We start from the raw sequence: 24,960 nt of genomic DNA, 5'->3' as shown, positions 1-24,960 counted from the left end.
TGTGAAGCAGACAACTAAAAAAAAAAAAAACTGGATGTAAAAACTTATGAAGGGAGTAAAAACAGAAAAACTGCCAAACAAAAAGTGGTGCAGAGATTCTGTAACATACAGGCACGCACAAACAAGCTTTTTCTTCCCTAATCAGTGTAATTAAGTGTCATTTTTGTTAAAGCCCAGTCATTAGTATCTTTAATTAGCCCACATTGTGTTGTTAATCTGATTGGCAGGACTGACAGACACTGGAGGCTATATACACACATGCACGCACAAACACACATAGCTACTTTGTGTATTGAGTATCTACTTGCATAGATAAATAAGCGACCACCGGCAGTACAATTCTTACTGATGATATATATATACAATTCATTTACAAAGGACAAGCAGTTTTGATTGATTCGGTTTCTTTGCCACTCAGATCCGTAGACAGGGCGGCATCCAGCTGCTGGTTGATCTACTGGACCACAGGATGAGTGAGGTCCATCGCAGCGCCTGCGGAGCCTTGAGAAACCTGGTGTACGGCAAGGCCAATGATGAGAACAAAGTAACCCTGAAGAACTGCGGGGGGATTCCTGCCTTGGTCCGCCTGCTGAGGAAGACTGGAGATGTGGAAATCAGAGAGCTGGTCACAGGTACGCTGTCTGTGACAAATTTTTACTTCATCTCATAGCATGTACAGTATATCAGTTATTTTCCAGCATGGCTCTGTTTGTGGCCTCAGGAGAGGTTTTAATGGAGTGTGTGTGTGTGTGTGTGTGTGTGTGTGTGTGTGCGCGTGCGTGCGTGCGTGCGTGCGTGCAGTTCTCATGTTTATATGAATGTGTGGATAGAATTTGATACGTGAGGATCTGTCAAGCACATACCTACACTAAAGCTGGTTTAGGAAAGAATCTTTTAGACAGCAACAAGAAAAATTAAACTTTCTATCTTTTATTTTTACTAAGACTATGTGTGTCTTTCATTTGTTAGTCTTATCAAGTTTTGCTTCTTATTTAGTGACTTTTGTAGCCTCAGTTGGCCATGACAGCAGCAGTAATTGTTTTAGCTTGGTGAAGGTAGTTCTTCATACGTCCGGCTTTCATTGAATTAGCGTTCTTCAGAAAAGTTTACTATTCACTTGCCAAACCAAGGCTGTTCATCTTGAGCTTCTTTACATGCCCAACTATTTCACATTCCACTTGAATGATGATAATCAGTCATAGGTTAACAGGAATCTTAGCCACGACTTGTGTGACTCTTGCAAAGAATGCCAATCTTTGTGAATATTATTTATTCTTAGAGATGTTTTATTAAGCGCTGTACCTTTTGATGTATTTTATTAAGACATTTAAGATGTAACGCTGTACATGTTGGGGGGGCATTGGTGGGTGTGCATGTGTGCAACAACAAAATTTGAATATGCCCCACCTTACATTCAGATTCCTGCTAGAAGAGTGTTGTTTTACACCACAGATTTATCAAGAATCAATCTTGTTTTAACCTTGAGGGAATGAATGCTACAAACTAGCTGGTGCAGATGAAACACACATTGCAGCAGTGCATACACCCACATGAACAAACTTAATAATGTTTAGGCAAAAAATGTATAGATTAAATTTAAACTCCTACATAAGCTGTTAGATAATGACACCGATAATACACATTTGAGCTGATGTAATTTGATCTTCAGTTGCTTGAAATATTTTTCCAATATGCCTCCCACTGAGAATTTAATATGCTACTAGAGGACTAGCAAATAGCAACATAACACTGCATCCCTCTCTGCTTAAAAGAAACAGAGATGCTTGTGCTCACACACATGCAAACATCTAGAATATGTGTAATTTCATTGTTCAGCTTGTTATTTTCCAGCATGACATTTGGTTCTACAGTTTTAGGACAGGCAATTGTGATGAACCACAGTGTGTTTGTCTCTCGTTGTGAGCTCTGTTTATGCATTTGTGCCACACACTGGGTTCTGAAATTCTCTGATATAAGTTAAAACATCTAACCAGAGATGATTTTTTTTTTTTTTAATGTGATCACTCCAGCCACAACTTGATTGAGTTCTTAGGTCACATGCACCTTCAGAAATATAGCATACATATTGTATACAATGACTGAGATGTACCTGTGTGCCAGGTTTGGATGCTGAACTCCTGATCATGCAGGAGGACAAACAGACAGCTGCAGACAGCTGTGTATTATAGTAAGATTTATACATAATAACACACTAGATGAGGGTACTTCATATGGCCACACAAATACAGTCAAGTATTTCTCCCAGAAAATTATTGCAATCACACATGTTTTGTTATGCACATGTTCATTTCCTTTGTGTGTATTGGAAAAACACAAAAAAAGAGGGGAAAAAAAGCCAAAATCCATTTAATTTCATGCTAAACTCCAAAAATGGGCCAGACAGAATTGTGGGTACCTTTTCAAAATCGTGGGTTAAAGACTTTGTTTCAAGCATATGATGCTCGTTTAAACTCACCTGTGACAGTAACAGGTGTGGACAATATAAAAATCACACCTAAAACCAGATAAAAAGGAGAGAATTTGACTCAATGTGTCTGTGTGTGCCACACTAAACATGGAGAACAGAAAGAGGAGAAGAGAACTGTCTGAGGACTTGAGAACCAAAATTGTGGAAAAATATCAACAATCTCAAGGTTACAAGTCCAACTCCAGAGATCTTCATGTTCCTTTGTCCACGGTGCACAACGTAAGCAACAAGTTTACAGCCCACGGCACTGTAGCTAATCTCCCTGGACGTGGACACAAGAGAAAAATTGATGAAAGGTTGCAACGCATGAGAGTCGGGATGGTGGATAAGCTGCTCCAATCAAGTTCTAAAGAAATCCAAGCTGTCCTGCAGGCTCAGGGTGCATCAGTGTCAGAGCCAAATATCCATCAACATTTGAGTGAAAGGAAACGCTATGGCAGGAGACCCAGGAGGACCCCACTGCTCACGTAGATACATAAAGCTAGACTGCAGTTTGCCAAAATGTACTCGAGTAAGCCAAAATCCTTCTGGGACAATGTCTAGTCGACAGATGAGACCAAGATAGAGTTTTTTGGTAACGCACGTCATTCTACTGTTTACCGAAAACAGAACAAGGCCGACAAAGAAAAGAACACAGCACCTACAGTCAAAGATGGTGGAGCTTCAAAGATGTTTTGTGGTGGTTTTGCTGCCTCTGGCACTGGGTACCTTGACTGTGTGCGAGGCATCATGAAATCTGAAGATTACCAAAGGATTTTTGGTCGCAATGTAGGGCCCAGTGTCAGAAAGCTGGGTTTGCGTCCAAGGTCATGGGTCTTCCACCTGGACAATGACCCCAAACATACTTCAAAAAGCACAAAGAAATGGATGAAAACAAAGTGCTGGAGAGTTCAGAACACCTGTGGAGAGGTCTTAAAGTTGCTGTTGGGAGAAGGCTGCCTTCAAATATCAGAGACCTGGAGCAGTTTACAAAAGAAGAGTGGTCCAAAATTCCAGTTGAGAGGTGGAAGAAGCTTCTTGATGGTTATAGGAATCGGTTGATTTCAGTTGTTTTTTCCAAAGGATGTGCAACCAAACATTAAGGTGAGGGTGACAGTAATTTTTTAGGACCCCACCTCTCTTTGAACTTTACCTTCTTTTTGATATCAGATACACACAAGGTACATGACCTGTATCTTGCACAGTTGGCAAACTCGGTCAAGCTGTGAGCTATCGTAAGTGGGGATCTGATTGCTAGCAGCCTAACAGAGGTTCCTATAAGCAGCTCTCACCAGCAGGTTGTACAGTTACTGTGATAAAACACGAGAGAGCCTAGACCTTTCTCTCTTCTTCTGTCCTTCACTCAAATCTTTTGTTATCTCGCATCTTCTCGCTTGTGTTTTTTCTGCTCCTCTTCACACTCCTGTTTTTCTTTATCCATGTGCATGCTGGGTTTTTATGTGATCTCGTGTTTGTTTCATGCTGACCTGGACTGTATGTTTCTGCATTTGTCTCACTATTGTTTTTCTGTATTTGCCCTCTTTGTTACAGCTGGTTAGTCTTGAGATAAGACCTCATACAAGTAGATTTAAGAGTTTCAGGGATAAAGTAGAAGCACAGACATTCACTCAAACACAGAAACACACAAAGCACCTTCACAAAGAATACTGTGCTTAGGTCAGTGGGGCACTCTCATGCTCAATTTGACCTCTGTCTCCATTGTTACTTAGCAAGACAGAGCTCCTCTTCAGTCATGCAATCAAAAATCCATCCTGGTAGGTCGCTTGCTCTTTGAGAGGAAGAGGATCTGGTGGATCACAACACACTGACAGGTAGCAAGCAAGTGCAGAGGGGTTTTTTTTCCCTCCTTTTACAAACTCCTGAGATATCAATAACAGCCTGCTAGAGAATGGTAGAGAAGGATACCAGAGAGGAAGGAAGGAAGTCTGGAAAATATAACAGTTCCTCTCTAACCTTTTCACTGTTAATGGTGCCCTTATAACAAGCTGCATGTAGGCAGGAGATCTCTGCAGCATTAAAAAAAATAATAATAATAATAATTACAAATCAAGAAGTAGGAATGACAAGAAGACGATTTTTTTTTTTTGATGATGATTTTATGTGATCATAAAAACATGTTTGAGAGACTAAAATATAAAAAAAACAATAGCTTGGAAAAGGAGTGTTTGTGCTCTGTAAACAGATTAACCAGTGAAATAAATTCACCCCAAGTCAAACTGTTTCATATTTTGAGCTCTGACTTTTTTATATAGTCATCTCACACAAACAGACGTGCACTGTGAAATTCTATCTCCACTTCCCCCGTTTCCTGACTCTTCCTGTCTTTGCACTTCCCCGTCTGTGATTCAGTGTCATGCATGAGTCTACCCTGTTGTCTTTTTCCTCCGGCGCTTGGCATTAAACGCCACGTTTTAAATGCTTTCACGACAGTACAGCCATATTTTGAAGTCTGTCTTAATCTGCCTTGTGGAACACCCTGCTGTTGCTGTAATTCACCTCTAAGAACTGTGGCATAATTATTCTGTTATTCAATTAGGTTGATGTTGTATGTCACAAATATAGAGAATGACTACAGATAGTTAATTCTGGGAGCAGTGTTTTATGCTGAATTGGCCATTGACACGATCCTGCCACTTTAATGCAATTTTAAATAAATGCAGCGTTCAGATGCTTGTGTGGTTAGACATTTCCAGCCTCAAGCACAGCCTCCAAAAGTTAACTTTATAAAAAATAAATAAAAATGAAGCTGCAATGCACAGAGGCACATGACACCATGGTTGCGACTCCTATACCCACACCGCCAACCTGCGGCCTGGCAGTGGGAACTACACGCATTTTTAAATGGTTCCGTCTGAACATGTTACTTTTCGAAAACACCGTTTCAACTGGATCGTTCTCGTGCAAACGGGGGCTGAGAGAGTCCTCTGGGACTGTGTCACTCTGCTGCCCAAAGGCATGTTCCTTAAATAATGCTTGTGTTCTACCAAATCAGCTTTCTTATTCTTTCATCATGGTAACCCTTCCCTCAAATGTGGGATTAAAGAATCTTGTATGTCTTGTGAAATGAGGTATAAGGTTTTTTTTTTTGGGGGGGGGGGGGGGGGCGAAAGAAAACCTTCCCCTAACAATTGCCCTATCTCTCTGTCGGTTCTGAAGTTTAAATTTAGACAAGCTTTATTGGCTTCCTGGGTCTGAGCTTGAGGTAGATAGGATGAAGTCAAGGCTTCTGGGCCTGTCAGTCAAAGTCTGGTCGATGCAGAGGCTTCGGATGTCAATAGGAGATGCTATCCTTACTCGTGGGCTCACCTTGAATGCAGTGGACCATGACTGCAGTTTCTGTTGCTGCCTCCTCTGAAATGGCTGAGCTGAGAAGCAACTGCTGAAGACAACCGTGTCCAAAAAGTCTGCATTTGGACAAGTCTTCTCAGATTATTATAATTAGTACTTGTTAATGCTTCAATTAGCCACAATCGAATCCACTTTCTCTTTATAAAACTGTGCATTTTGGGTTCTCTCAGCTACGAGACATATCCCATTGCATGTCTTGGTAAATTGTGTTGAACATGAAAACAATAGCCTCACATATATTCCCTTGCACAAGCAAGCGCTCATTTCCAGAAGTCAGTTTTGTAATGAAAATAAAAGATTAAGAATTACAGTGGAAAATAGCTCCATGTGTACAGAAGTGGCATAAAAAGCTTTCCTTTGTCAGTGTCTAAATCTCCAAGCTCCAAATGCTGCCGTTTTTCAAGAAGTTTCAATGCAACGTTTTCAGCATGAAACTCTCTGGTTGTAATAAAATCTCTAATATTTGCTGTGGCAGTTTACCCAGAATACATGATTTTACCTCGTGCTGCTTAGTGGCTTCGACAAACCTGCTGCCAGAATAAAGGTTGCATGACTCTGGGGTTAAGTCAGCAGTTGTTAACCTGCTGTCTGAAAAATGTTATCCAAAATTACTATTTTATTTTATTTATTTATTTACTTATTTCCTCATTCACAGGTTTTTTTTTGCAGACACAGCAGCCATGCAATTTGTCATCTCTGGCATTCCTCATCACCAGGTTGTGACCCAGCAGCTAACTAATTCACACTGAGCTGCACAAATGAAGGCTGTTTAATAAAACATCACCACTTGAGGCCTAACAGGTCTCATTCTTCCCTTACAAGTCACATTCTCATTTATTCATGAATTCATGCAATCATCTCCTCTCTCCCCCAAACCGCCCAGCTCCTAGGAAACTGTCTGTCAAATGTCTAAAGGGAACTAGTCGGGGTGGGGGGGTGGGGGTGTAAGGACAAGGAAAGAGAAAAGGAAAAAAATAGCGCACACACACACACACACACACACTGAAGTCTGAAGTATGATGTCATTGTCTGTTGGTCATTGATGTTATACCCATAAGGACATCGGGTTTAGTGAAGCAATACATATCTATTTCTAGAATGGGCGTGTGTGTGTGTGTGTGTGTGTGTGTGTGTGTGTGTGTGTGTGTGTGTGTGTGTGTGTGTGTGTGTGTGTGTGTGTGTGCGCACCTTAAAGTCGCAGATTATTGGACAGCGGCCGATACAATGCCTTTGCCCCAGAAACACAAAACTGAGCAGTCTACCCCTTTATGCATGTACTTCTAATCAGTCTTCTTCTCCATTTGTTCCTGCAAAGAGAAAAAAATTAAAATCAACATCTTGTTTCCTGAGCATGCATTGTGTCTGAATGTGTGTGTGTGTTTGTGTTTGCTTAGATATATTGGCCAGAGCAGATAGAGAAAGGCTGCTGAGTGCTGGTTCTTGTCAGCTCATCAAAGACAACACTGTTTTAACCTGATTGCAATCATCCACTGAAAACACTCGAGTAACAGACCGACACAGGAAGAAAGAAGCAGAGAGAAATACAGGAGGTGATGTTTGACAGCACTGAGCTTTGTAAGTTAAGTGTTTTGCTGAATGTGTGTCTTCACTCTGAGGTGGCAAAAGAGTGTATGTGTGTTTGCATATGTTCGAGCTTAATGCCTTTTTTTTCCTTTTACTTTGGTTTGAGGAGAGCCTGTGTGAATAGCAGGATTAAGTGGAAAGACAGAAACTTGAGATGTGAAACAAGAGGCTGATTAGTCAAAGTGAAGGCAAATGTTACCACACTCACATACTACAGCCTTAGTACAAGCTCGTGATTGCTGCCAAGCAGCATACAAGGTCATTGTGTTATTGTCACCCTCCTTCTCTTGTCCTCTCAAGCTCACGCTCGTGCTCTCTCTCTCACACACACCCGCACACACACACACACACACACACACACACACACACACACACACACACACACACACACACACACACACACACATCCACACAGCCACTTCTTTCATTCTCTTTCCCCATTTATCTTTTTAAACTTAATTTTTTTCAAATTCTCATTTATATCTCCCTGTCTTTACTTTTCTTGCATAATTTTATACTTGCAGAAACTTATTTAATCATTTGTTTTCTGCAATGGTGTATTAAATATAAATTATTAAATATAAATTCATTTGGGCTGAACAGCTGCACATTTGTAGTTAAGAATTAACCAGTTTGCTCAGCAGCATTGATATTTGCTTGCTCTGTGACTTCTGCTTTACTTTCATTTTATTCTGCCTTTCTACTCTTCTCTGTCTGTTTTCTGGCCTCGTTGTCTTCCAACCCCTTTGTCAATGACAGCCTCTGTGAACTGTGGGGTACAGCATATCTTGAATTGTGCCCATATTTTAATTGTTTGGTAACTGTGCAAATGAATGACATCTGTCATCTGGGACCTGCAACATCTGGAGTCTGACACCAAATACACAAGAGATGATGATGATGACCTATTCCACCACAGCTTTTTATAGTTTGTCATAGTTACAGTATGTTGTCTCCTCTTGTTGCAATCTGTTCCTATTTCTCAGCAGTCTCTCAGCTCCTTAAGCTCTCAGTCCTCCTGATATATCTATATATATATTTTTTAATTTTATTGTCTGTCCTTTATTTCTGTCGCTCTGTTTCCCATGTTTTTTACCTTATTGTTTGTTGCTGCGTTTGGTTTTCTGTCACTGCCTCGGGGAGAAGGGATGATCAGTCAAAGCAGCAGCAGCTAACTAACATACAGTGGGGGAAATATTTATTTGATCCCCTGCTGAATTTGTAAGTTTGCTCACTGACAAAGAAATGAACAAGTTTATTTATGGTAGTTTCATTTTAATGGAGAGAAATAGAATATCAACCAAAATCCATAAAGAAATTTACAGAAACTCTCTGAATCCTTCTGGTTTCTTGGCTGCTGCTTCATCAAGTCAAAGCTTCAGCTCCCTCCACAGATTTTCTATACGTCTGAGGTCTGGAGACTGGCTAGGCCACTCCATGACCTTAATGTGCTTCTTCTTTAGCCACTCCTTTGGTGCCTTGGTGGTATGTTTTAGGTCATTGTCATGCTGGAAGACCCATCCACGACCCATCTTCAGTGTTCTGGCTGAGGGAAGGAGGCTCCACCTCTGTGCTTGACTGTGGGGATGGTGTTCTTTGGGTCATACTCAGCATTTCTCTTCCTTCGTCATTTTCTCCTAAGCCTTCTCTGAATCATTTAGATGTTCACTGGCAAACTTAAGACAGTTTTGGGCTGATCCACCACCTTTCTCATGATCATCATCACCCCATGAACCAAGGTCTTGCATGGAGCTCCAGACCAAGGGTGGTTGATAGTCATTTTATATTCCTGAATAATTGCACCAACAGGTGTCATCTTCTCAGAGCTGATGCTCTTGTAGCCCATTCCAGCCTTGTGCAGGTCTATAGTCTTGTCCCTGACATCCTTTGACAGCACTTTGGTTTTACCCATGGTGGTGGTGGAGAGGCTGGAATGGAAGAAATTAATTCTGTGCGCTTTATACAGATAATGATTTATAACTTTTATGTAATGTGTTTTTCTGGGTTTTTGATTGATATTCAGTCTCTCTCCATTAAAATGAAACTACCATAAAAATTAGAGACTGTTCATTTTTTTTGTAAGATATTTGTACAAATTCAGCAGGGGATCAAATAATTATTTCCCCACTGTAGTTAGAATGTGACAACGCTGATGAAGCCTGTGCGTGTATGCAGATACGGGTGTGTGTGCGCGCGCGAGTGCGTGTGTGTTTCATATTTGCAAGAGTGTGTCACAGCTGACCAACAGGGCTACTGCTGTCACCAGTCTGTGAAAAGGCATCTGGTATCCCATCTGATAGGAAGCAAAAAAAAGTGCGTGTGTGAGTGTGTGTTGTATATCCATGTGTCTTTGCAGGTGATTCAGTGTAACATGTGTATATAAAAACTTGTTTTTCTGCCAGCGTATCTATATGACCATGCAGCTGTGTATGCTCACTATGTTTATGCATTTCCATGAAATTAATTTGGTCATACATTTGTGTGTGTGTTCTCTACAGCACACCATGTGATAAATAATGCCAGTTTCTCACAGGATCAACAGTCAGTTTCAAAAATAAAACTGTGGGTGGCTTACTCAAAAGTGATAAATATACTATGGTTAGCTTTTCCAATCCTGAAGTATGCTTTCACTTGCTCTACAAAGGTCTGTCTAAGATCAATATCATTGCGCTCTGGTTTAAAAAAAAGTTTTAGGTTCTTTTAATTCCTTAGACTAATTAGCTGCATTCACTCCCAAGATGCAGCCAAATGTATTTCATATGTACATATCTGAACACAAATGGAACCAAATGCATTTTTATTTGGTTTTGGAGAAAGTTGTAGCAGAGCAGTTAATGAAGTATGTAAGATCAAATAATGGTTAATCGCTTTTTTATAGAAGAGCTTCAAACATCATTTGATCAAGGCGATGCGGTTGGGTAAATATTTCGGGCTCTTGAAAATGTATTTAATTAATTAAATGATGTTATTTATAAACTTTGCAAATGTAATTTATCTGATAAAACTTTACAGATGTTCAAATCTTATCATTCCAACTATGAACGGTGTGTTTGTTACAATAAAGACTAAAACAAGAATCCCACACACTTCTGTTCTTGGCCATGCAATGGGCAATGCAATGACAGGTTCTGTTTTTTTAACTGATTTAGCCTTTATTGACAGGACTGCAAGGAGAGCGTAGTGGGAATCACAGGTAGTAAAAGGCCCAGAGTTTACTCAAACAATAAGGGAGTAGCCTTAGGGCGTACGGTCAATGACAGTTTTCTAAAGGAAAATATCCCTGTGATTTTTTTTCTTTCACACTTAAGTTGATGTGCAACATCATTTTCTTAAGCAGCATCTAAAACAGTCCTTCCTTATGATGATGATGATATATAACTGAGCAAACAGCAGCTTTGACAGTAAGCTGCTTAAATCATGCCACTGCCATATTTAGATCATACTGCAGCAGAAATTTTGAAATTGGTGCAATATGTGTACCACACATGAAATCTGGATAACGGTGGAAGATTTAGGTCAGGATATTATCCAATGTAGCACACAACAGGAGGCAGTCTGCTTCAGACTCTGTCTTGCTACAGGAAGTGTTCTGTTTGGTTTAGGCAAAGGTGCTGCCTGTGTAGAGCATGCACTTGCTGGCTGTGAATTCAGTGAACTACTACCAACACTGTTTTCACATAGCAGCAAATTGGCTCAATCAGACTACACACAGACATTGTACGAGGGGATTTGGTGGGTTAAAGACCATTTTGTGTCTGATTAACATTTGTGTTCTAACCTGCACCTCTAATGTCTAAAATTCAGACAGCAACTCCCCTTTAACAGGAGTAAAACCTTAAGACTTAAGAAGGAGACTCAGGGTAGGCTGCCTTATGTCTCAGCCAGTTAGAATGAGAGGAGAGTGGAGAATGAATGAGCTCTGGGTAACAACAAATAGTAAATGCTGAGCAGGTTTGGGAGCCAGTAACTAACCAGATCAGTCAGGAAACACATAAACTAAAGATATAAGCGTTATAGGACAGAATAGTCTAAAAAGACATAAATATAATGTTTATTTTCTGAATGCATGCTTTATGCAGGTGTGCTTTGGAACCTGTCGTCATGTGACGCACTGAAGATGCCAATCATCCAGGATGCCTTGGCCGTTCTGACCAATAGTGTCATCATACCCCACTCTAACTGGGACTCCTCCCCAAATCACCACGATGACCGCAAGCTCCACATTCATACCTCCCAGGTGCTGCGCAATGCTACAGGCTGTCTCAGGTAAGCAACACACACTTACAAGCTCCTATAGTGCACAATCCTGTCTAGGTTCAGGTGTTTTTTTTTTTCCCCTCTTACATCTCGCACTCTCAGTACTCACATTAGAGTAATCAAATATTTTTGCAGAAGAGTCAAACATGACATTTCCTAATCTTCACCACTGTGTGATTATACACATAACTTAGACCGTATATGCATATTTTGTTCTTTCTTGTTGCTCTCCTTCACGCTCGTTCACTCAGACTCGCACTAATTTGTGTTGGTCACCATAGAAACAACTCCTCCACTTGCTCGGATCCTTTGTGTGTTGACTTTCTTTTTGGTGCATTGTGCTTCTAAATTGTCTCTTTGTTATAGTTTGAAATCATGAAGGAAAATGTACAGCTTTGTAGATTACCGTGTTTATGTGAATTTCAGTTTGAGAAGAAGAAAAATATTTATCACAATAGGAAGTTATACTTCCTGCACTGAAAATATGCCTAGTTACACTGTATTTAATATCTGTTCATAGTGGAAATTTGATTGTGTTAAAGCTCCGTAAATGTCAGTTTATAAAATGTTGGAGCTGCTTTTACTTTATCCGTGGAACTAGCAAACTAAAAGACTGACATATTCATTGTTATAAAAATGATTAGACACACTTATCTCAAATTTTTAAACAATGTGTAAATATGGGCTACACCACATCTATTCAGCATGTCAGTTTGACCAGTTGCAGTGTGCTCATCCTTTATTTGTCACGTGAACACCCATCCTTATGTGACTAAGAGCTGCACTTCATGCTCTGTCAGAGTGGTTATTGCAGTTCTAATTCCATACAATGAGTTAAGCATTAGGTTGTGGATGTAAATACTCCAATCTTCCCTGTATGTGAGTTTTCATGCAGAAATGCTATAAAATAGTTTTGGGGTTTTTTTGTTTTTTTAAATCACAAGCTCACACAACTCTTTTCTTGGCTATGCTAACCAGACATAAAAGATGAAAAATAGCTGCAGGTAATCTTAGCAGTGAACCGTCGTAAAAGATTTGTTATTTGGAACCACATATGTCCATAATCAATGCGCGTTAGAACGAAGATAAAAGTCTACGCTCAATGCAAAGCATCACAGAGAAAACATTTGCTGTGCAGTTTGACAGTTGGTCTGATCTTTAAAATTAGTGTCTAATTATTTGATGGCTTGTGTGCTGTTAGCGCAGAAAGTTTGTCATTTGTTCTTGATCACATTTGTTGATCTGTGTACACACTCTCACACCAACTCCACAGAGGACTGAGATACTTGTAGGAAAAAAAAAACCTCCACTTGGCCAGCTCTCTTTGAGCTATGTACTCAATAAACCACCAGCAGCATGTGGATTAAACCCTCGCCCCACCAGCCTTGAAGAACTCCTGCCAAGCTATTTCAGATAGTTAGCTTCAGCTGCTGAATGTATTCAGAAATTCACTAGGTAACCAAGCTCGAAAGGATCCTCCTCCACAACAGGCACCAGCCACCTCACTGCCACAGCTTCACACAGCAACCTCAGTAATGGAAGCGTAGAACACGGTCCATTCAAACTCAAGGTCCCTCACCTCCTTTGGAATGGCATTAATATTGTGCTTTTCTAGTCTCACTTACCAGTTGAAACTCTCAACATCTCAAGCCACTTTATCCTTTTTTTCACATATTCATACAGCACTTTATTCTGTACTTTATACTTAAATGCTTTATCTTCTGTGCATTCACACCTACAGCCAATTTAGAATCACCATTTAACCTAAAGTGCAAGTATTTGGACTGCGGGAGGAAGCTGTGGTATTTAGTGGAAACCCATGCAGACACAGGGCCCAGAGACCACAAGATCTGAAAACAGGACCTTCTTTCTGATCTCCCACAAGTGGAGGCCAGACACTCCCAGTACACCCTCACCAAATGTATGGGTATGCCAGGCCTGGGTGACATCTACCCTCGCTATCGGATCCAAATCACCTCCAGGTGGTGATCGTTTGACATCTCAGCTCCTCTCGTCACCTGCATCTATGAGATGCAGCTGCAGATGTGGTGATATGATTGCATGGACACCTTGTGCTCAAACAATAACAGAAGTCCAAGTTACACACCTACATACAGGATGAATTAACTCAATTCCAACTTTATGACAAAGACTGTAACAGAACAAATTTTGTCATAGTTTTGAAACACTGAAACAAATTATTTACTCGTCTATAGATTTGTGTTGTATTTGTGATGCACATTATATACATGTACATATAATTCTGTTGTGGTGTTTGGATTCATCAGAGCAGTTATATTATTAACTAGAATGTATATCCACATTTTTTGGAGGTGATTAACAAAATGTTACATTTTTAGGGCTTTAGCATAATTGCATAGGTTCTAAAAAAAAAAAAAAAAAGATATCTATATCTATTTTAATGGAAACTTAAACAACTTAGTTATTCTTGTGTGTAATATCTCTCATTTTTTGTCTGCAGTTATACAGAGCACCACAGATGAGTTTTGTATCCTAAATGGGCGATGTATCCTGGGAGCGCCACTTAAAATATACATATTAATTGAATTTCTAAATGCTCTTTTTAAGGCCAAATGAGCTGCTGATTTTTCATTTCATATCAAGCGTGCTATTCACCTACAGCTGAATATTTAGCTATTTTACATTCACCCTTATGAATGGGTGAGTGACTTTTAATCGGTACTGCATGTTTTTGAGGGTTTTGAAAAGATTTGTCCAGCATAAGAATGACATCATTTGTGGCTCTTGGTTTGTTCTTTTACCCGTTTGTTGCACTAGAGATAGACTTCCTCAATACTTTAAGAACAAGTCATCAGCTTTCATTGGTGACATGATGTAGCTTTTCAGCTTTTTTTTTCTTCCCTAGCTCACTAAACTGTTTATAGAACTTGAGTGTGTGTGTGTGTGTGTGTGTGTGTGTGTGTAGGTACCTAAACATGCGGGGGAAGAAGACAAATGATGCTGTCACTGTGCTGTTCCACATTGTAAAGTTACAGATCAAATTGCAAGAGCTGCTACAGGAGAGGGAATACAAGAGGACAGAAGAGAAAAAAGTGGGAAAAATTTGAAGCAAGAGAATTTAGAAGTGGAGAACAATGAGACAGAGAGACTAACACAGAGTAATGAAGGTGTTTCTGCTTCTCTCCGGGACTGTTTTCGATCTCGCCGTCTTTTCGGAGGGTTGAAGTGACATAAGACCACAGTGTTCGTGTCCCAGTGTACCTCAGCTCAATTTCAGACCTCTCACCCCTCTTACTATCCCCTTGATGTGTGTTTGTGTGGCTGTGTATGTGTATGTGCGCAAGTGTCCATATGCCTGTGTGTGTTTATTGGTGCTTGCCTATACAGTATATGCTCAAGTGTGTCTGTGCATGCAAATGTACATTTTGCACCCACTAAAAAAAAAAGAAAGAAATCACAGCTGGCCAGTGGGAGTGGCTGATAATGAGAATGGATTGGAATCAGGAGCTCAGGTATGTGTGAACGTGTGCATTTCTGCATACCTGTTTTTGGCCTCCCAGACTGGGAATTGTATATACTGTTTTAAAGCTATTTTTTCAGTGATTGTGTTTGGCACATATGCTTTTTTTTCAGTCAGTGTGTGAAAAAGTGTGGAAGCTATAATCAATCAGACTGTCCACTATGGCAAATCCTTCACAGCCCAGCACTGTTTTCCATCTTGTTACAGTGTTATCAGGCCAGACACAAGGTCTTCTCCTCCATTCAGAGGCTGTTTAACTCCCTGCAGGTTGCTGGTTTGCAGCCAAGCAAGAAAGGGGAAAAAAAAAATACTACCTGGTGTCTTACACACACCATTTTTATGTGTTTGCATGTTCTTGTTCTACTCATAAATGCTTTCAGCTTGTTTCCATTCACACACCAACAGATGTGTGTAGAGGAGGACTGGTTTCTGGTTGATCAAGAATTGCATGCGTGGTCACGAAAGAGTTTGTTTCCATATTGATTTCATGGATATTAATAGGTTTGTTTGCATGCGTTCCATCTGGTGGCGGACCCTCTGCTGCCTGTGCCCTCAATGACATGCATACACACATGGCCAGACACTTATGCAGAGCCACCACACGCCAGCTGTTTGAGACAAAGTCACTCAGTAGTCATTTGTTCCTTGAGCAGCATTAGAAGACCATCTGTCTACAGTTTCACTCGTGTCCACATAAATCCAATGCATGTTGCACAAATCTTATAACAACTAAAAATAAAAGAAAAACAACTTTGATCAGTGACTCTCAGATTGTTTGTCGAGGTATGCTGTTGCACTCCGCAAAGGAAAATCAGTGTCAAATGAAAGATGTATAAATGTCCTTGTATTTTTAAAACAGTCTAATTGGTATTTAAAAAAAAAAAAAAAAAATCCAACTAGCAACATTTTAATAGTTGTTGAGACAGCTTCTGCAGACAGCAGGAAGCTTGTTAGTGGAAAATTTCTCACTTACACATGGATGCTACAGAAAATAATAATGCACTGTTTAACATTGTATATAAGCTCAGTAACACCTTTAATGGTGCTCTTATGTATGCACTGACAAACCAAAGCAATAGCATAGTCTATATTTTAATTTTGTAGAAAATAGATTGCCTAAAGGTTTGAAGATAGCGGGTGTTATACTGCTGCATGATGACCCTTAAACAATGTACATAAGTTGTACATACTATAAGACGTTCTGCAGTTCCTTTATCCAACTGGCTGTGAAAATATGTGTATGTGCTTTTTTTTCATTTATGCCTTTATTAGACACCAACAGCAGAAACCAGAGACAAAATACTTTGAGTCTCTTGTACATGTCTTGTTAAGTTGTAATAAAAACATTTAATGATACTTGAGTCTTTTACTCTAATAACCTAAAAGTTTTCATATGATTTTTCAGGATTTCTGGGATTTGTGATCAAAGATTAATTAGGTGTGCTTTTTTGCACCCTCTGACACATCTTACATTTGATTCGCTTTAATTAACTGTCATGGACTTAATTCTCTTCATTCCCTTTGTTTCAGTTTATTCATTCCCTTTTTTGTTGCACTTTGTTGTCATACATGTGTCTTTCTCTGCCTTTACTATTTTGGCACAACACCATACAGACTTTTTCTTTTAATTATTTTATTTATTTATGCATTCATTTATATACACACACAGTACCAGTGTCCAAACTTGTGACTGGTACTGCATATTGGCACTGGCACCAATTGAACGGCACTTCACTGCAGCTAAAATAACTGTTCAATTTTGAATGGGATGCTTAATCACGTTCTGTGCCTTTTTGCTCAGTAGGTAATTATTTAATGATGCAGGCTAATGAGTTAGACTAAATTAATGAGGAGTGACATCAGATAGGATGAATTGTAAACCTGTAATGGGCTCACTAAATAGTAGAGATTACCAGTTAAATTTAAGGAAATGCACACAGACAGACACACACACACAATCACCATGCACGAGTAATTGAAAACCTTTTCTATCATGAGTGTTTTCTGAAGCCCATGAAGTCATGTGATTTCACCTTTTGCCCTCTTTTTTTGGGGCCCCTGCCCTGTGATGTACACTGTGAATCTCTGCAAGTGTGATGATAACAAGCTTGCTTGATAACCATATAGTGATTAAAAAAAAATGACGTATGCTGAGAATTTGCAGAATTACGTGACCTGCCTTCAGTCCTGAACCCCACATTTTTTTCATTTTATTCTGGAACTTTTTTGTTTCTTTCTTTCATTTGCCTTCTTAATAACCACTTCTTGAAAAGTCCAGACTAAATACAGACGTGTGCTGTGGGCCCTGACAAAAATATTAGTCTGAATATGGCCCGGTCATTGAGCACAACAGTCATTTGTTGTGTCTTGTATGTGTTTCATAAAATACAAAAAACAACGCTGAATGTGGAGCACCTTGTGACATCAGTTGTGTACAAATGTAACCATATATGGAGTGATATTGGCTGTGTAGCTAAGAGGAGCCGTGAAATGGAGCAGCACATTATTTACCTGGGTATTACTAGTTAGTGCTTCCCTCCTGATGACCTCTTGAACATTGTGAAAGACAGCAAGCAGTACTGCTCAGGGAACATGTCGTCTATAATTGCTATGCAAAAATATTGTGCAGTCTGATTCCATCATTAGACGCTGACTGGCTGAAAGCTGAGAGTGAGACGGGCTTATAAAAAGAAGGAAAAGACAAAACAGGCATTTTAGCTAAGTCCCTGTCTGTGAGACAGTTACCATACAGTCCCATTTACTTAGTCAAACCTTAACTTTGCATGTATACAGGCAAAGGACCCAATATTGTGAAAGTTCTCTAAATAAAACGTTTATGTTGCCAAGTGCCTTCTCCTCCACTCATGATGGCGCTTCATATAAAAGAACCCGATGCAAATCTCTGTAGAAGTCGGTATATTCAAGGCTAAAGCAGGTGTTAAAGCAGTAAATAATTCACCCTCCCTCTTTCTCACCCACCTACCGCCTGTCTTTGCGGCTTAAACATTAGTTAAGGTGAAGCGTTTTCACTGTTGTTTTATATCGACTTGACAGAGAATAGCTCTCTGCTAAGCGGCATTTCCATCCTGCGCTTGTTTGCCCATTAGCATTCAAAGTGGGTGAAAATGACTTGACCTTCTCTTGGAAGCAGGGAGGCATGAACGTGAAGTTTTAATTGAGTTCTTGTGTCTTTCCCTTTCTTTTCTCTTTTTCTAATCAGTGCAATATTTGAAAGACCTCATCCCCTAGACTGGTGATCTCTTTATTATGCCAGTGTGATAGATGAACTTGAATAAGTGCGTACTATACCATGGCATTGTCTCGTCTCTCGTCTGACATTTCAGCTTCAAAAGAATGAAAGTTAAACTCATGTCACCGGTCTTTAATAATTGTTTTGTTTGTTCTTTTGTTTGTTCCTTTGTCTGTACTCACATAGCACAGATTAGGGATGGGGATTTCAAACAAAAATCCTTTACGATATTTACTCAGAATTAATCGACTGCTCTTCAGAAATCATCCCTCACTGCAAATCTCTGTGTAGTTGCAGAAAACGTGTGGCTTACCTTTCACAGGTGTATCTACCTGGTGGAGTTCACACTCTTAAGTTTTTGAAGAACTTAAACTTTAGGTAGTTACCAGCACACGTCTTTGTTGTTTGTTAATTAACTGTGGCTGGCAAGCACTGTGCAGGTGCATTAAAGGTCTTTTAAATATGCTATATATTTTATTTTTGAGCCAATTCTTGGTCTGTTTCTCAGTATGCTTTCCTTGTATGAAGGTTAGCTTTCAGTGCAACTTAGACTTCCAGATGGCCTTGCGTTATCTTAAAATACTTAAATATTTGATCTAGACTTCATAACTGAATCTGTGACAACAAGCTGTCTGGTCACTGAGATGTTGAATCAAGTCCAAATCATGTTTCACAGTGGGAATGAGCATCCTTTCCTTAAAAGCTGCCTTTGGTCTTTGGTTTTTGAATTTGATCTGCACTAAATTGTATGTCCGTTGTTACTGTGACCAGAAAACTCTTTATTTTATTTTTCCAGGGTGAGTTATTCCAGCCGGTCTGGTCTTTGCTTATATATCTTCACTGGCAATCTGTAGTTTGTTTTCCTTTTTGAACAGCCGAGGTTTTGTCCTGGGACACCTACCATGCGGATCAGCTTTGTGCTATCTCTCAATGATTGTTAAAACATAAACCTTGACAGCAGCAGTTACAGGGGTTTCTTGTAGATCCTGTAGTGAAATTTATGGGTCTGCTCAGATATTTTCTTGTATGAGACAGCTTGCTCTTGGGATGATTTGGCTGTTGCAGCCAGTCCTGGACAACTGACATTTCTTAAAGTGGAATAATTTATAGAAAATCATTACACAACCTTTTTGTCTCTGTAGGTCAGCACAAGTTAGTAGCAAAGAGAGCACCAACCCCTAAATGTTTGAGGTTTGAATAGCGCTGGTTCTACCTGTCACACCTGGGTTGTAAAAACTGATATAAATTTTATGGCTTTGAAGGTATGATAAATGTAGCAGTTTATTTATTTTTTCTTTCATGTCATTGGTCTGCTTTCTAACAATCAGCCAGTAGATATAGTGAAAAAAGCAAAAACATAAAAGCCAACATTCACATGGTTTTATTGTAGCTGAGGACCAGAATAAAGTGGGGTGAGGACATCACCATTTTTGCAAAGTTATCTTAATGTGGAGCTATTATGCAACAGCAGCAGACATTATCTAACTGCAGCCTGGTCAGAGCCTTCAGTGAAAAATAGAACAATTTCAAGCAAAAAAGCAGTGTAGAAATGAATACTGAATAAGGTGAATAGTTATATTAAAAAAAAAAAAATCATTTGTGTTCACCAGGATGATTGGATGATTGATGCGGGTGTGCTGTGGTAAATCACCTTAAAAACTCTAAGCACTCCTCAATCTTGCTGCCATGTGCAGATTAATTTCATTTATTTCAAAGGACAACACTCTTCTAATCCACTGGGCCTTTAGACAGTGAGCCTCAAAGACTGCATGTAGATGTTTGGCTCATATGTTCTCACTGGCAGCTGTGCACACGCTAAACTATGCTGGTTATGACTCTGCTTGTCAGCATGTGTAACTTTTTTCAGTTTGTGCATAGCTGAAGGCCTGAGATGGATTGAGATATGTGTTGTTAATGTAAAGTTTATCATTGTGAATTTACATAAATTATATTTCATAATTTATCAGCCTGCACTGCAGTCACTCACTGCAGTGTAACTGTTGTGCTGTTTTGTCTGTGGCTAATAATGAGTCACCTTAAATCAGAGGTTGCTTGTTTTGGGGGGGGTTTGCAAACATTTGCATGTGTCTGTCTTTTGCTGTGTTGTTCATATTGATGTGGGTCACTTCTTACAGTAGGTTGTGTCACGTTTTTGTGATATGTTGTTTTTTTTTAGTGTGAACTGAGCAAAAAAAAGTGAGTATTTAAGGGAAGTAGAATATTAATTTTAGCCCATGCTGCTCACCTCAGTTTCATTTTCTATTTTATAAACACAAATGAGTCACTGTCTGGTACTGAGTGTTTCTGTATCACAGGCACTTCCATGTTGAAACCCAAACAAAATCCAACCCAACGCCCACCTGAACTTCCAGTTCAATCAAAATTCAATTCATTATTTCTGTGCATCATATTGGCAAAGCTGCTAATAATATACTGAACAATATTGTCAAATTATCAAAGCAGCGTTGGTGTGATTGTTGGCTGTGAAGTTCAGCCACCAATTGTCTGACTAAAGTGGCTTTTTTTTTCCCTTTTTCCCTTTCCCTTTTTTTTGGACTCAAGTCAAGTGCTTTAAATTGAAGTGAGCCTTCGGGGCATAGATTGAGATGTAGCCAGAATTTTAATGCTCCTTTTTCAATTGTTTGGTTTAGGGAGAGCTGCCAGGTTCCCCAGGATCTGTTTCTCACTCTCTCTCCCTCTGCCTCAGCCTCTACACACCTCTTATTACCAGCTTTCTTTTTTCTTTCATGTGTCTTTCTGTCTCATCTTCCCTTCTCAATCAGCTCTTTCATTGCTTGGCAAACGCATAAGCATATACACAGAAAAACACACTTTTCAAGCAGTTTTCTTTGTCATGTGTATTGCAGGAATGTAAGCTCAGCAGGTGAGGAGGCGAGACGAAGGATGAGGGAGTGTGATGGGCTGACAGATGCTCTGCTCTACGTTATCCAGACCTCTCTGGGCAGCAATGAGATCGACAGCAAGGTGTGACTCCAAACATCTTAGTTTGTTTTTATAACTAAAATGCACATTTTCAGACTACATCACAGTGTCTCTCACATCCTCTCTTCATCGGACAAATTGCAGAATTCTTTTTTAGCACACAAGGGGGAACAAAACAAATGACTGAACCTCTTTTCACTGCCAGCAGCCACAAGGAAGAAGAGTTCTAGTTCTCAGAAAGTGTTCAGTTCATCAACATGAAATCTTTAGGGCAAATTAAAGCTCTCAGATTCAAAGTATTGCAGTATTTCCTCCTGCCAGTTTACAGTAGCTCTGGTGGTAGGCAAAGTCGAGTGGGTTTATGTTCCCGTTGCATTTTTCTGTGTGAGGCCATTTTCACGTTGGCATGCAGTGCATGTGTGTTCATGTGGCAGTACGTGTGGGCCAGTCAATACTACATAAACAGCGTTGTGGATGGCTGACTTCTCAAGGTCTCCCTGTCTCCCAGCCTTTCTAAATAGCCATCCTTAATCACTGTTTAACCGCCCGCCCCTCTCCACTGTTTAACTGCAGTCACCAGAGGAAAACTGTTGTCACCACAGTAACAAAGACTGATTGGCAGACAAACCACCAAGCGGTCACTATTGCAGTCACATTTACCATGTGGTCATTTGGTACCCTTCTTTTTTTCCTTCCTGCTCTGTGCACATTATATTTTCCTCACTCAGCTTATTGAGTTAGAAAAGTCTATCCCTGAAATACTTAGAAAAAATAGATCTATATAACATGTAATTAATTTAAAGGACCACTTTGTTCAAATTGATCCCCTAAACACCGCACACATTAAGATATGTAAGCTCTTCAAGTAGTATAATACAGTACACTGTTTTTGTGCACTTCTCACACATTTCAGATCTTAAAATAAACTTTTATAAAAGACAGTGACAACATGAGTATAAAACAATGATCAATAATCTGTTCATTTATTGAGAGAAAAATATATAAGATAATTGACTGTGCCTAATTTATCTGCAACAGCTGCAGACAAACAATACTAAACTTGCTGTAGAGGAATTTTGGTGCACTTTTCTTTGCAGAATTGTTTAAATTACACATCACACAGAGCTTTCAAGCACGGACTTCCAATTTAAAGTCCCGCTAAAGCATTTAAATAAGATTCATCTTTAACTAGGCCACTTTAAAAGCTCTGCTTTAGATTACTTGCTACATGACCAAATTTCTCTTGAGCTTCAGATAATAGACTGGTGTAATAGACCTTACGCGTTGGTTTACACAATGATTTTCCAGAAAGTAGAATTTATAGTTCCATAATTGAGTTACTATTTCAGCGGAGTATGTATTTGATCTAGGTTTTTTTTATTCATAAATGATTTGATCGCAATGTGCTCTGTTTGCTCACGTTGTCCTTGTCCTTTAATAAACCTTGTTTGAAGATCTGAAATTATTGTGTGACAAACACAAAAAAATTGTAAACTGGAGGGCGGGTGAAGGATTTTCCTTATACACTAAATTGAGGCACAGAGAATAAGTAGATAACTGTGGTAACTGAAAAAAATACATATAAAAACCGTGTAGAAAACGATATAACAAAAATCATATTCTTCATTAAAGTGTTGTTTTGAGGTGACTTTGCTGTTATGTTTGTAATGATGGGTGAGATCAGTGTCTTCCAAACAAACTGCCTCAGAAAGGCCATTCACAAGATAAAATCTGATAAGCTAGAATAAAATGATTAGTAAAAGTGCTCAGTGTCCTTCCTAACCTGTCCCTGTTGCTACATCTGTTTCCTTGCTGCTGGAGTAAATAACTGTGCAGCTCAGACTACACTGTAAGCATAAGCAAGATAGTGTGCTGTTTTTTTTGTTTTTTGTTTTTTTTTTAAAGATTGGGACTTGTATGTATATGTATGTATACATGAACACTCCCATATCATATCTATAATATAATGACATGCAACACTCTTTTCTTCAGTCATGACACTAGAGTTTACCATTAACTGGAAGAAAAATGTCGGTTATCTTAGGAGGCGCAGTCACGTCCCATAATTTAAGTCTTTGGACACTGTGGGTGGTTTCTCTCATTGAGCTTTTTGGCCATCGTGAAGCCAGTGGTCTTAAGAGCTTGAAGAAAAGATGACTGGACTTCTTTAAAGTTCTTAAAGATGTTTCACTTCTCATCCAAGAGGCTTCTTCAGTTCCAAAACCAAATGGTGGAGAATCTCAGGTATTTAAAACCTAGTGGGGATTGTTCCCTTTGGAGGTGGTCATTGATCCATTATTGATTATGTGCATCATCACATGAGCCAAGATGTGAAAAACAGCGAGGCTCATTACCACCAGGGGTTTCAGGTGAAACCACTGTGAGACTTTGCCCCACCCTATAATGTAACCTAGGTCACCTGAAGTAAGGTGTGAGTCGGGGTTGAGGTGCCTGGGAAGAGATGTCAAGACAGCGTTGTAGGAGGCTGACAGCTGGTGTCATAAGCCACCACCTCTGTTCAGTGATGGTCATTCACAGTGGACACGGATGGCTTCTTTCACTCCTCTTTCAAACCATCTGTCTTCTTGGTCCAAAATGTGGACATTGGCATCCTTGAAAGAGTGACCTTTATCCTTTAGGTGCACATGTACAGCTGAGTCGCATCCTGTCGAGGTGGCTCTTCTCTGTTGTGCCATGCATTCATGTGGTAACCCCCCAGTTCACTTCAAAAACCAAGGAGATCATTGTAGACTTCTGACGGACCCGAGTGGACCACACCCCTCTCTTTGTCAACGGGGACGTGGTGGAGACAGTGATGTCCTCACATCGCTGCACAATGACAATAAAGGCTGTTCTGATTCAGGTCAGTGAAAGCCCGCACATCCAAGCTAAGAAACAAACTTGGGGTCCTGATCATCCCGAGTTTGTGTTCCAGTGGGTGGTGGAAGTCAAAGAGTAGGTACTGATCTGTGTGTGGGTGTCATGGCCGGGGAGGAAACAGGCGAGGAATGGCTGACACGAAGGACTCCAGAAGTCAGCGTAACTTAAAAGGGATTTATTTCACCGGGGAAACACAAAAATACAAAAACCTTGGAAGGGAGGCACAGGGAGACGAAGGGCAGGCGCAGGGAACACAGGAACACAGGAACACAGGAATACAGGAACACACGGACACACAACGTCAACGACGCAACAGAGAACAAAACAAAACTGAGGGCTTAAGTACACACTGGGTAATCAGGGCAAGAGGAAACAGCAGGGAACAACAGGTGAGGCAAATGAAACTAATTACACAGGGGAAGCAAAGCTGAACACAAAGCACAGGAAAACCAGACTGTCAAAATAAACAGGAAGTGACAAACCAAGGAACATACTGACTAAACACGGGGAACAGGCACAGACTCAGGACAGAGACACAGACATATCACAACACTAGGAAATAAACTAACACAAAACGCTGGGCCAACGGCCCAGGACATGACAGTGGGCTTCCAGTAAACTTCAATGTTGAGGCTTCCATCTTCATCAATGAGCACAGCACAGTCCAGGAACGGTAGCCTGTTGTCCCTGGTGAACTTTGTGTTTTTA

General features: G+C 39.9%; 1 protein-coding gene across 1 annotated transcript in view; it reads left to right on the top strand.

The window, feature by feature from the left end:
• Positions 1 to 24,960, top strand: part of ctnnd2a (catenin (cadherin-associated protein), delta 2a) — a 264,157-nt gene that overhangs the window by 197,184 nt on the left and 42,013 nt on the right. The window contains exons 14-16 of the mRNA XM_030756885.1: positions 419 to 632; positions 11,500 to 11,686; positions 21,297 to 21,414. Coding sequence (XP_030612745.1) covers positions 419 to 632; positions 11,500 to 11,686; positions 21,297 to 21,414 — 519 coding nt within the window. The remainder of the gene's footprint in view (positions 1 to 418; positions 633 to 11,499; positions 11,687 to 21,296; positions 21,415 to 24,960) is intronic.

Source organism: Archocentrus centrarchus, chromosome 20 (assembly GCF_007364275.1).
Source record: "Archocentrus centrarchus isolate MPI-CPG fArcCen1 chromosome 20, fArcCen1, whole genome shotgun sequence".
Taxonomy (NCBI): Eukaryota; Metazoa; Chordata; class Actinopteri; order Cichliformes; family Cichlidae; genus Archocentrus; species Archocentrus centrarchus.
This window is presented reverse-complemented; position numbering and strand designations above follow the sequence as displayed.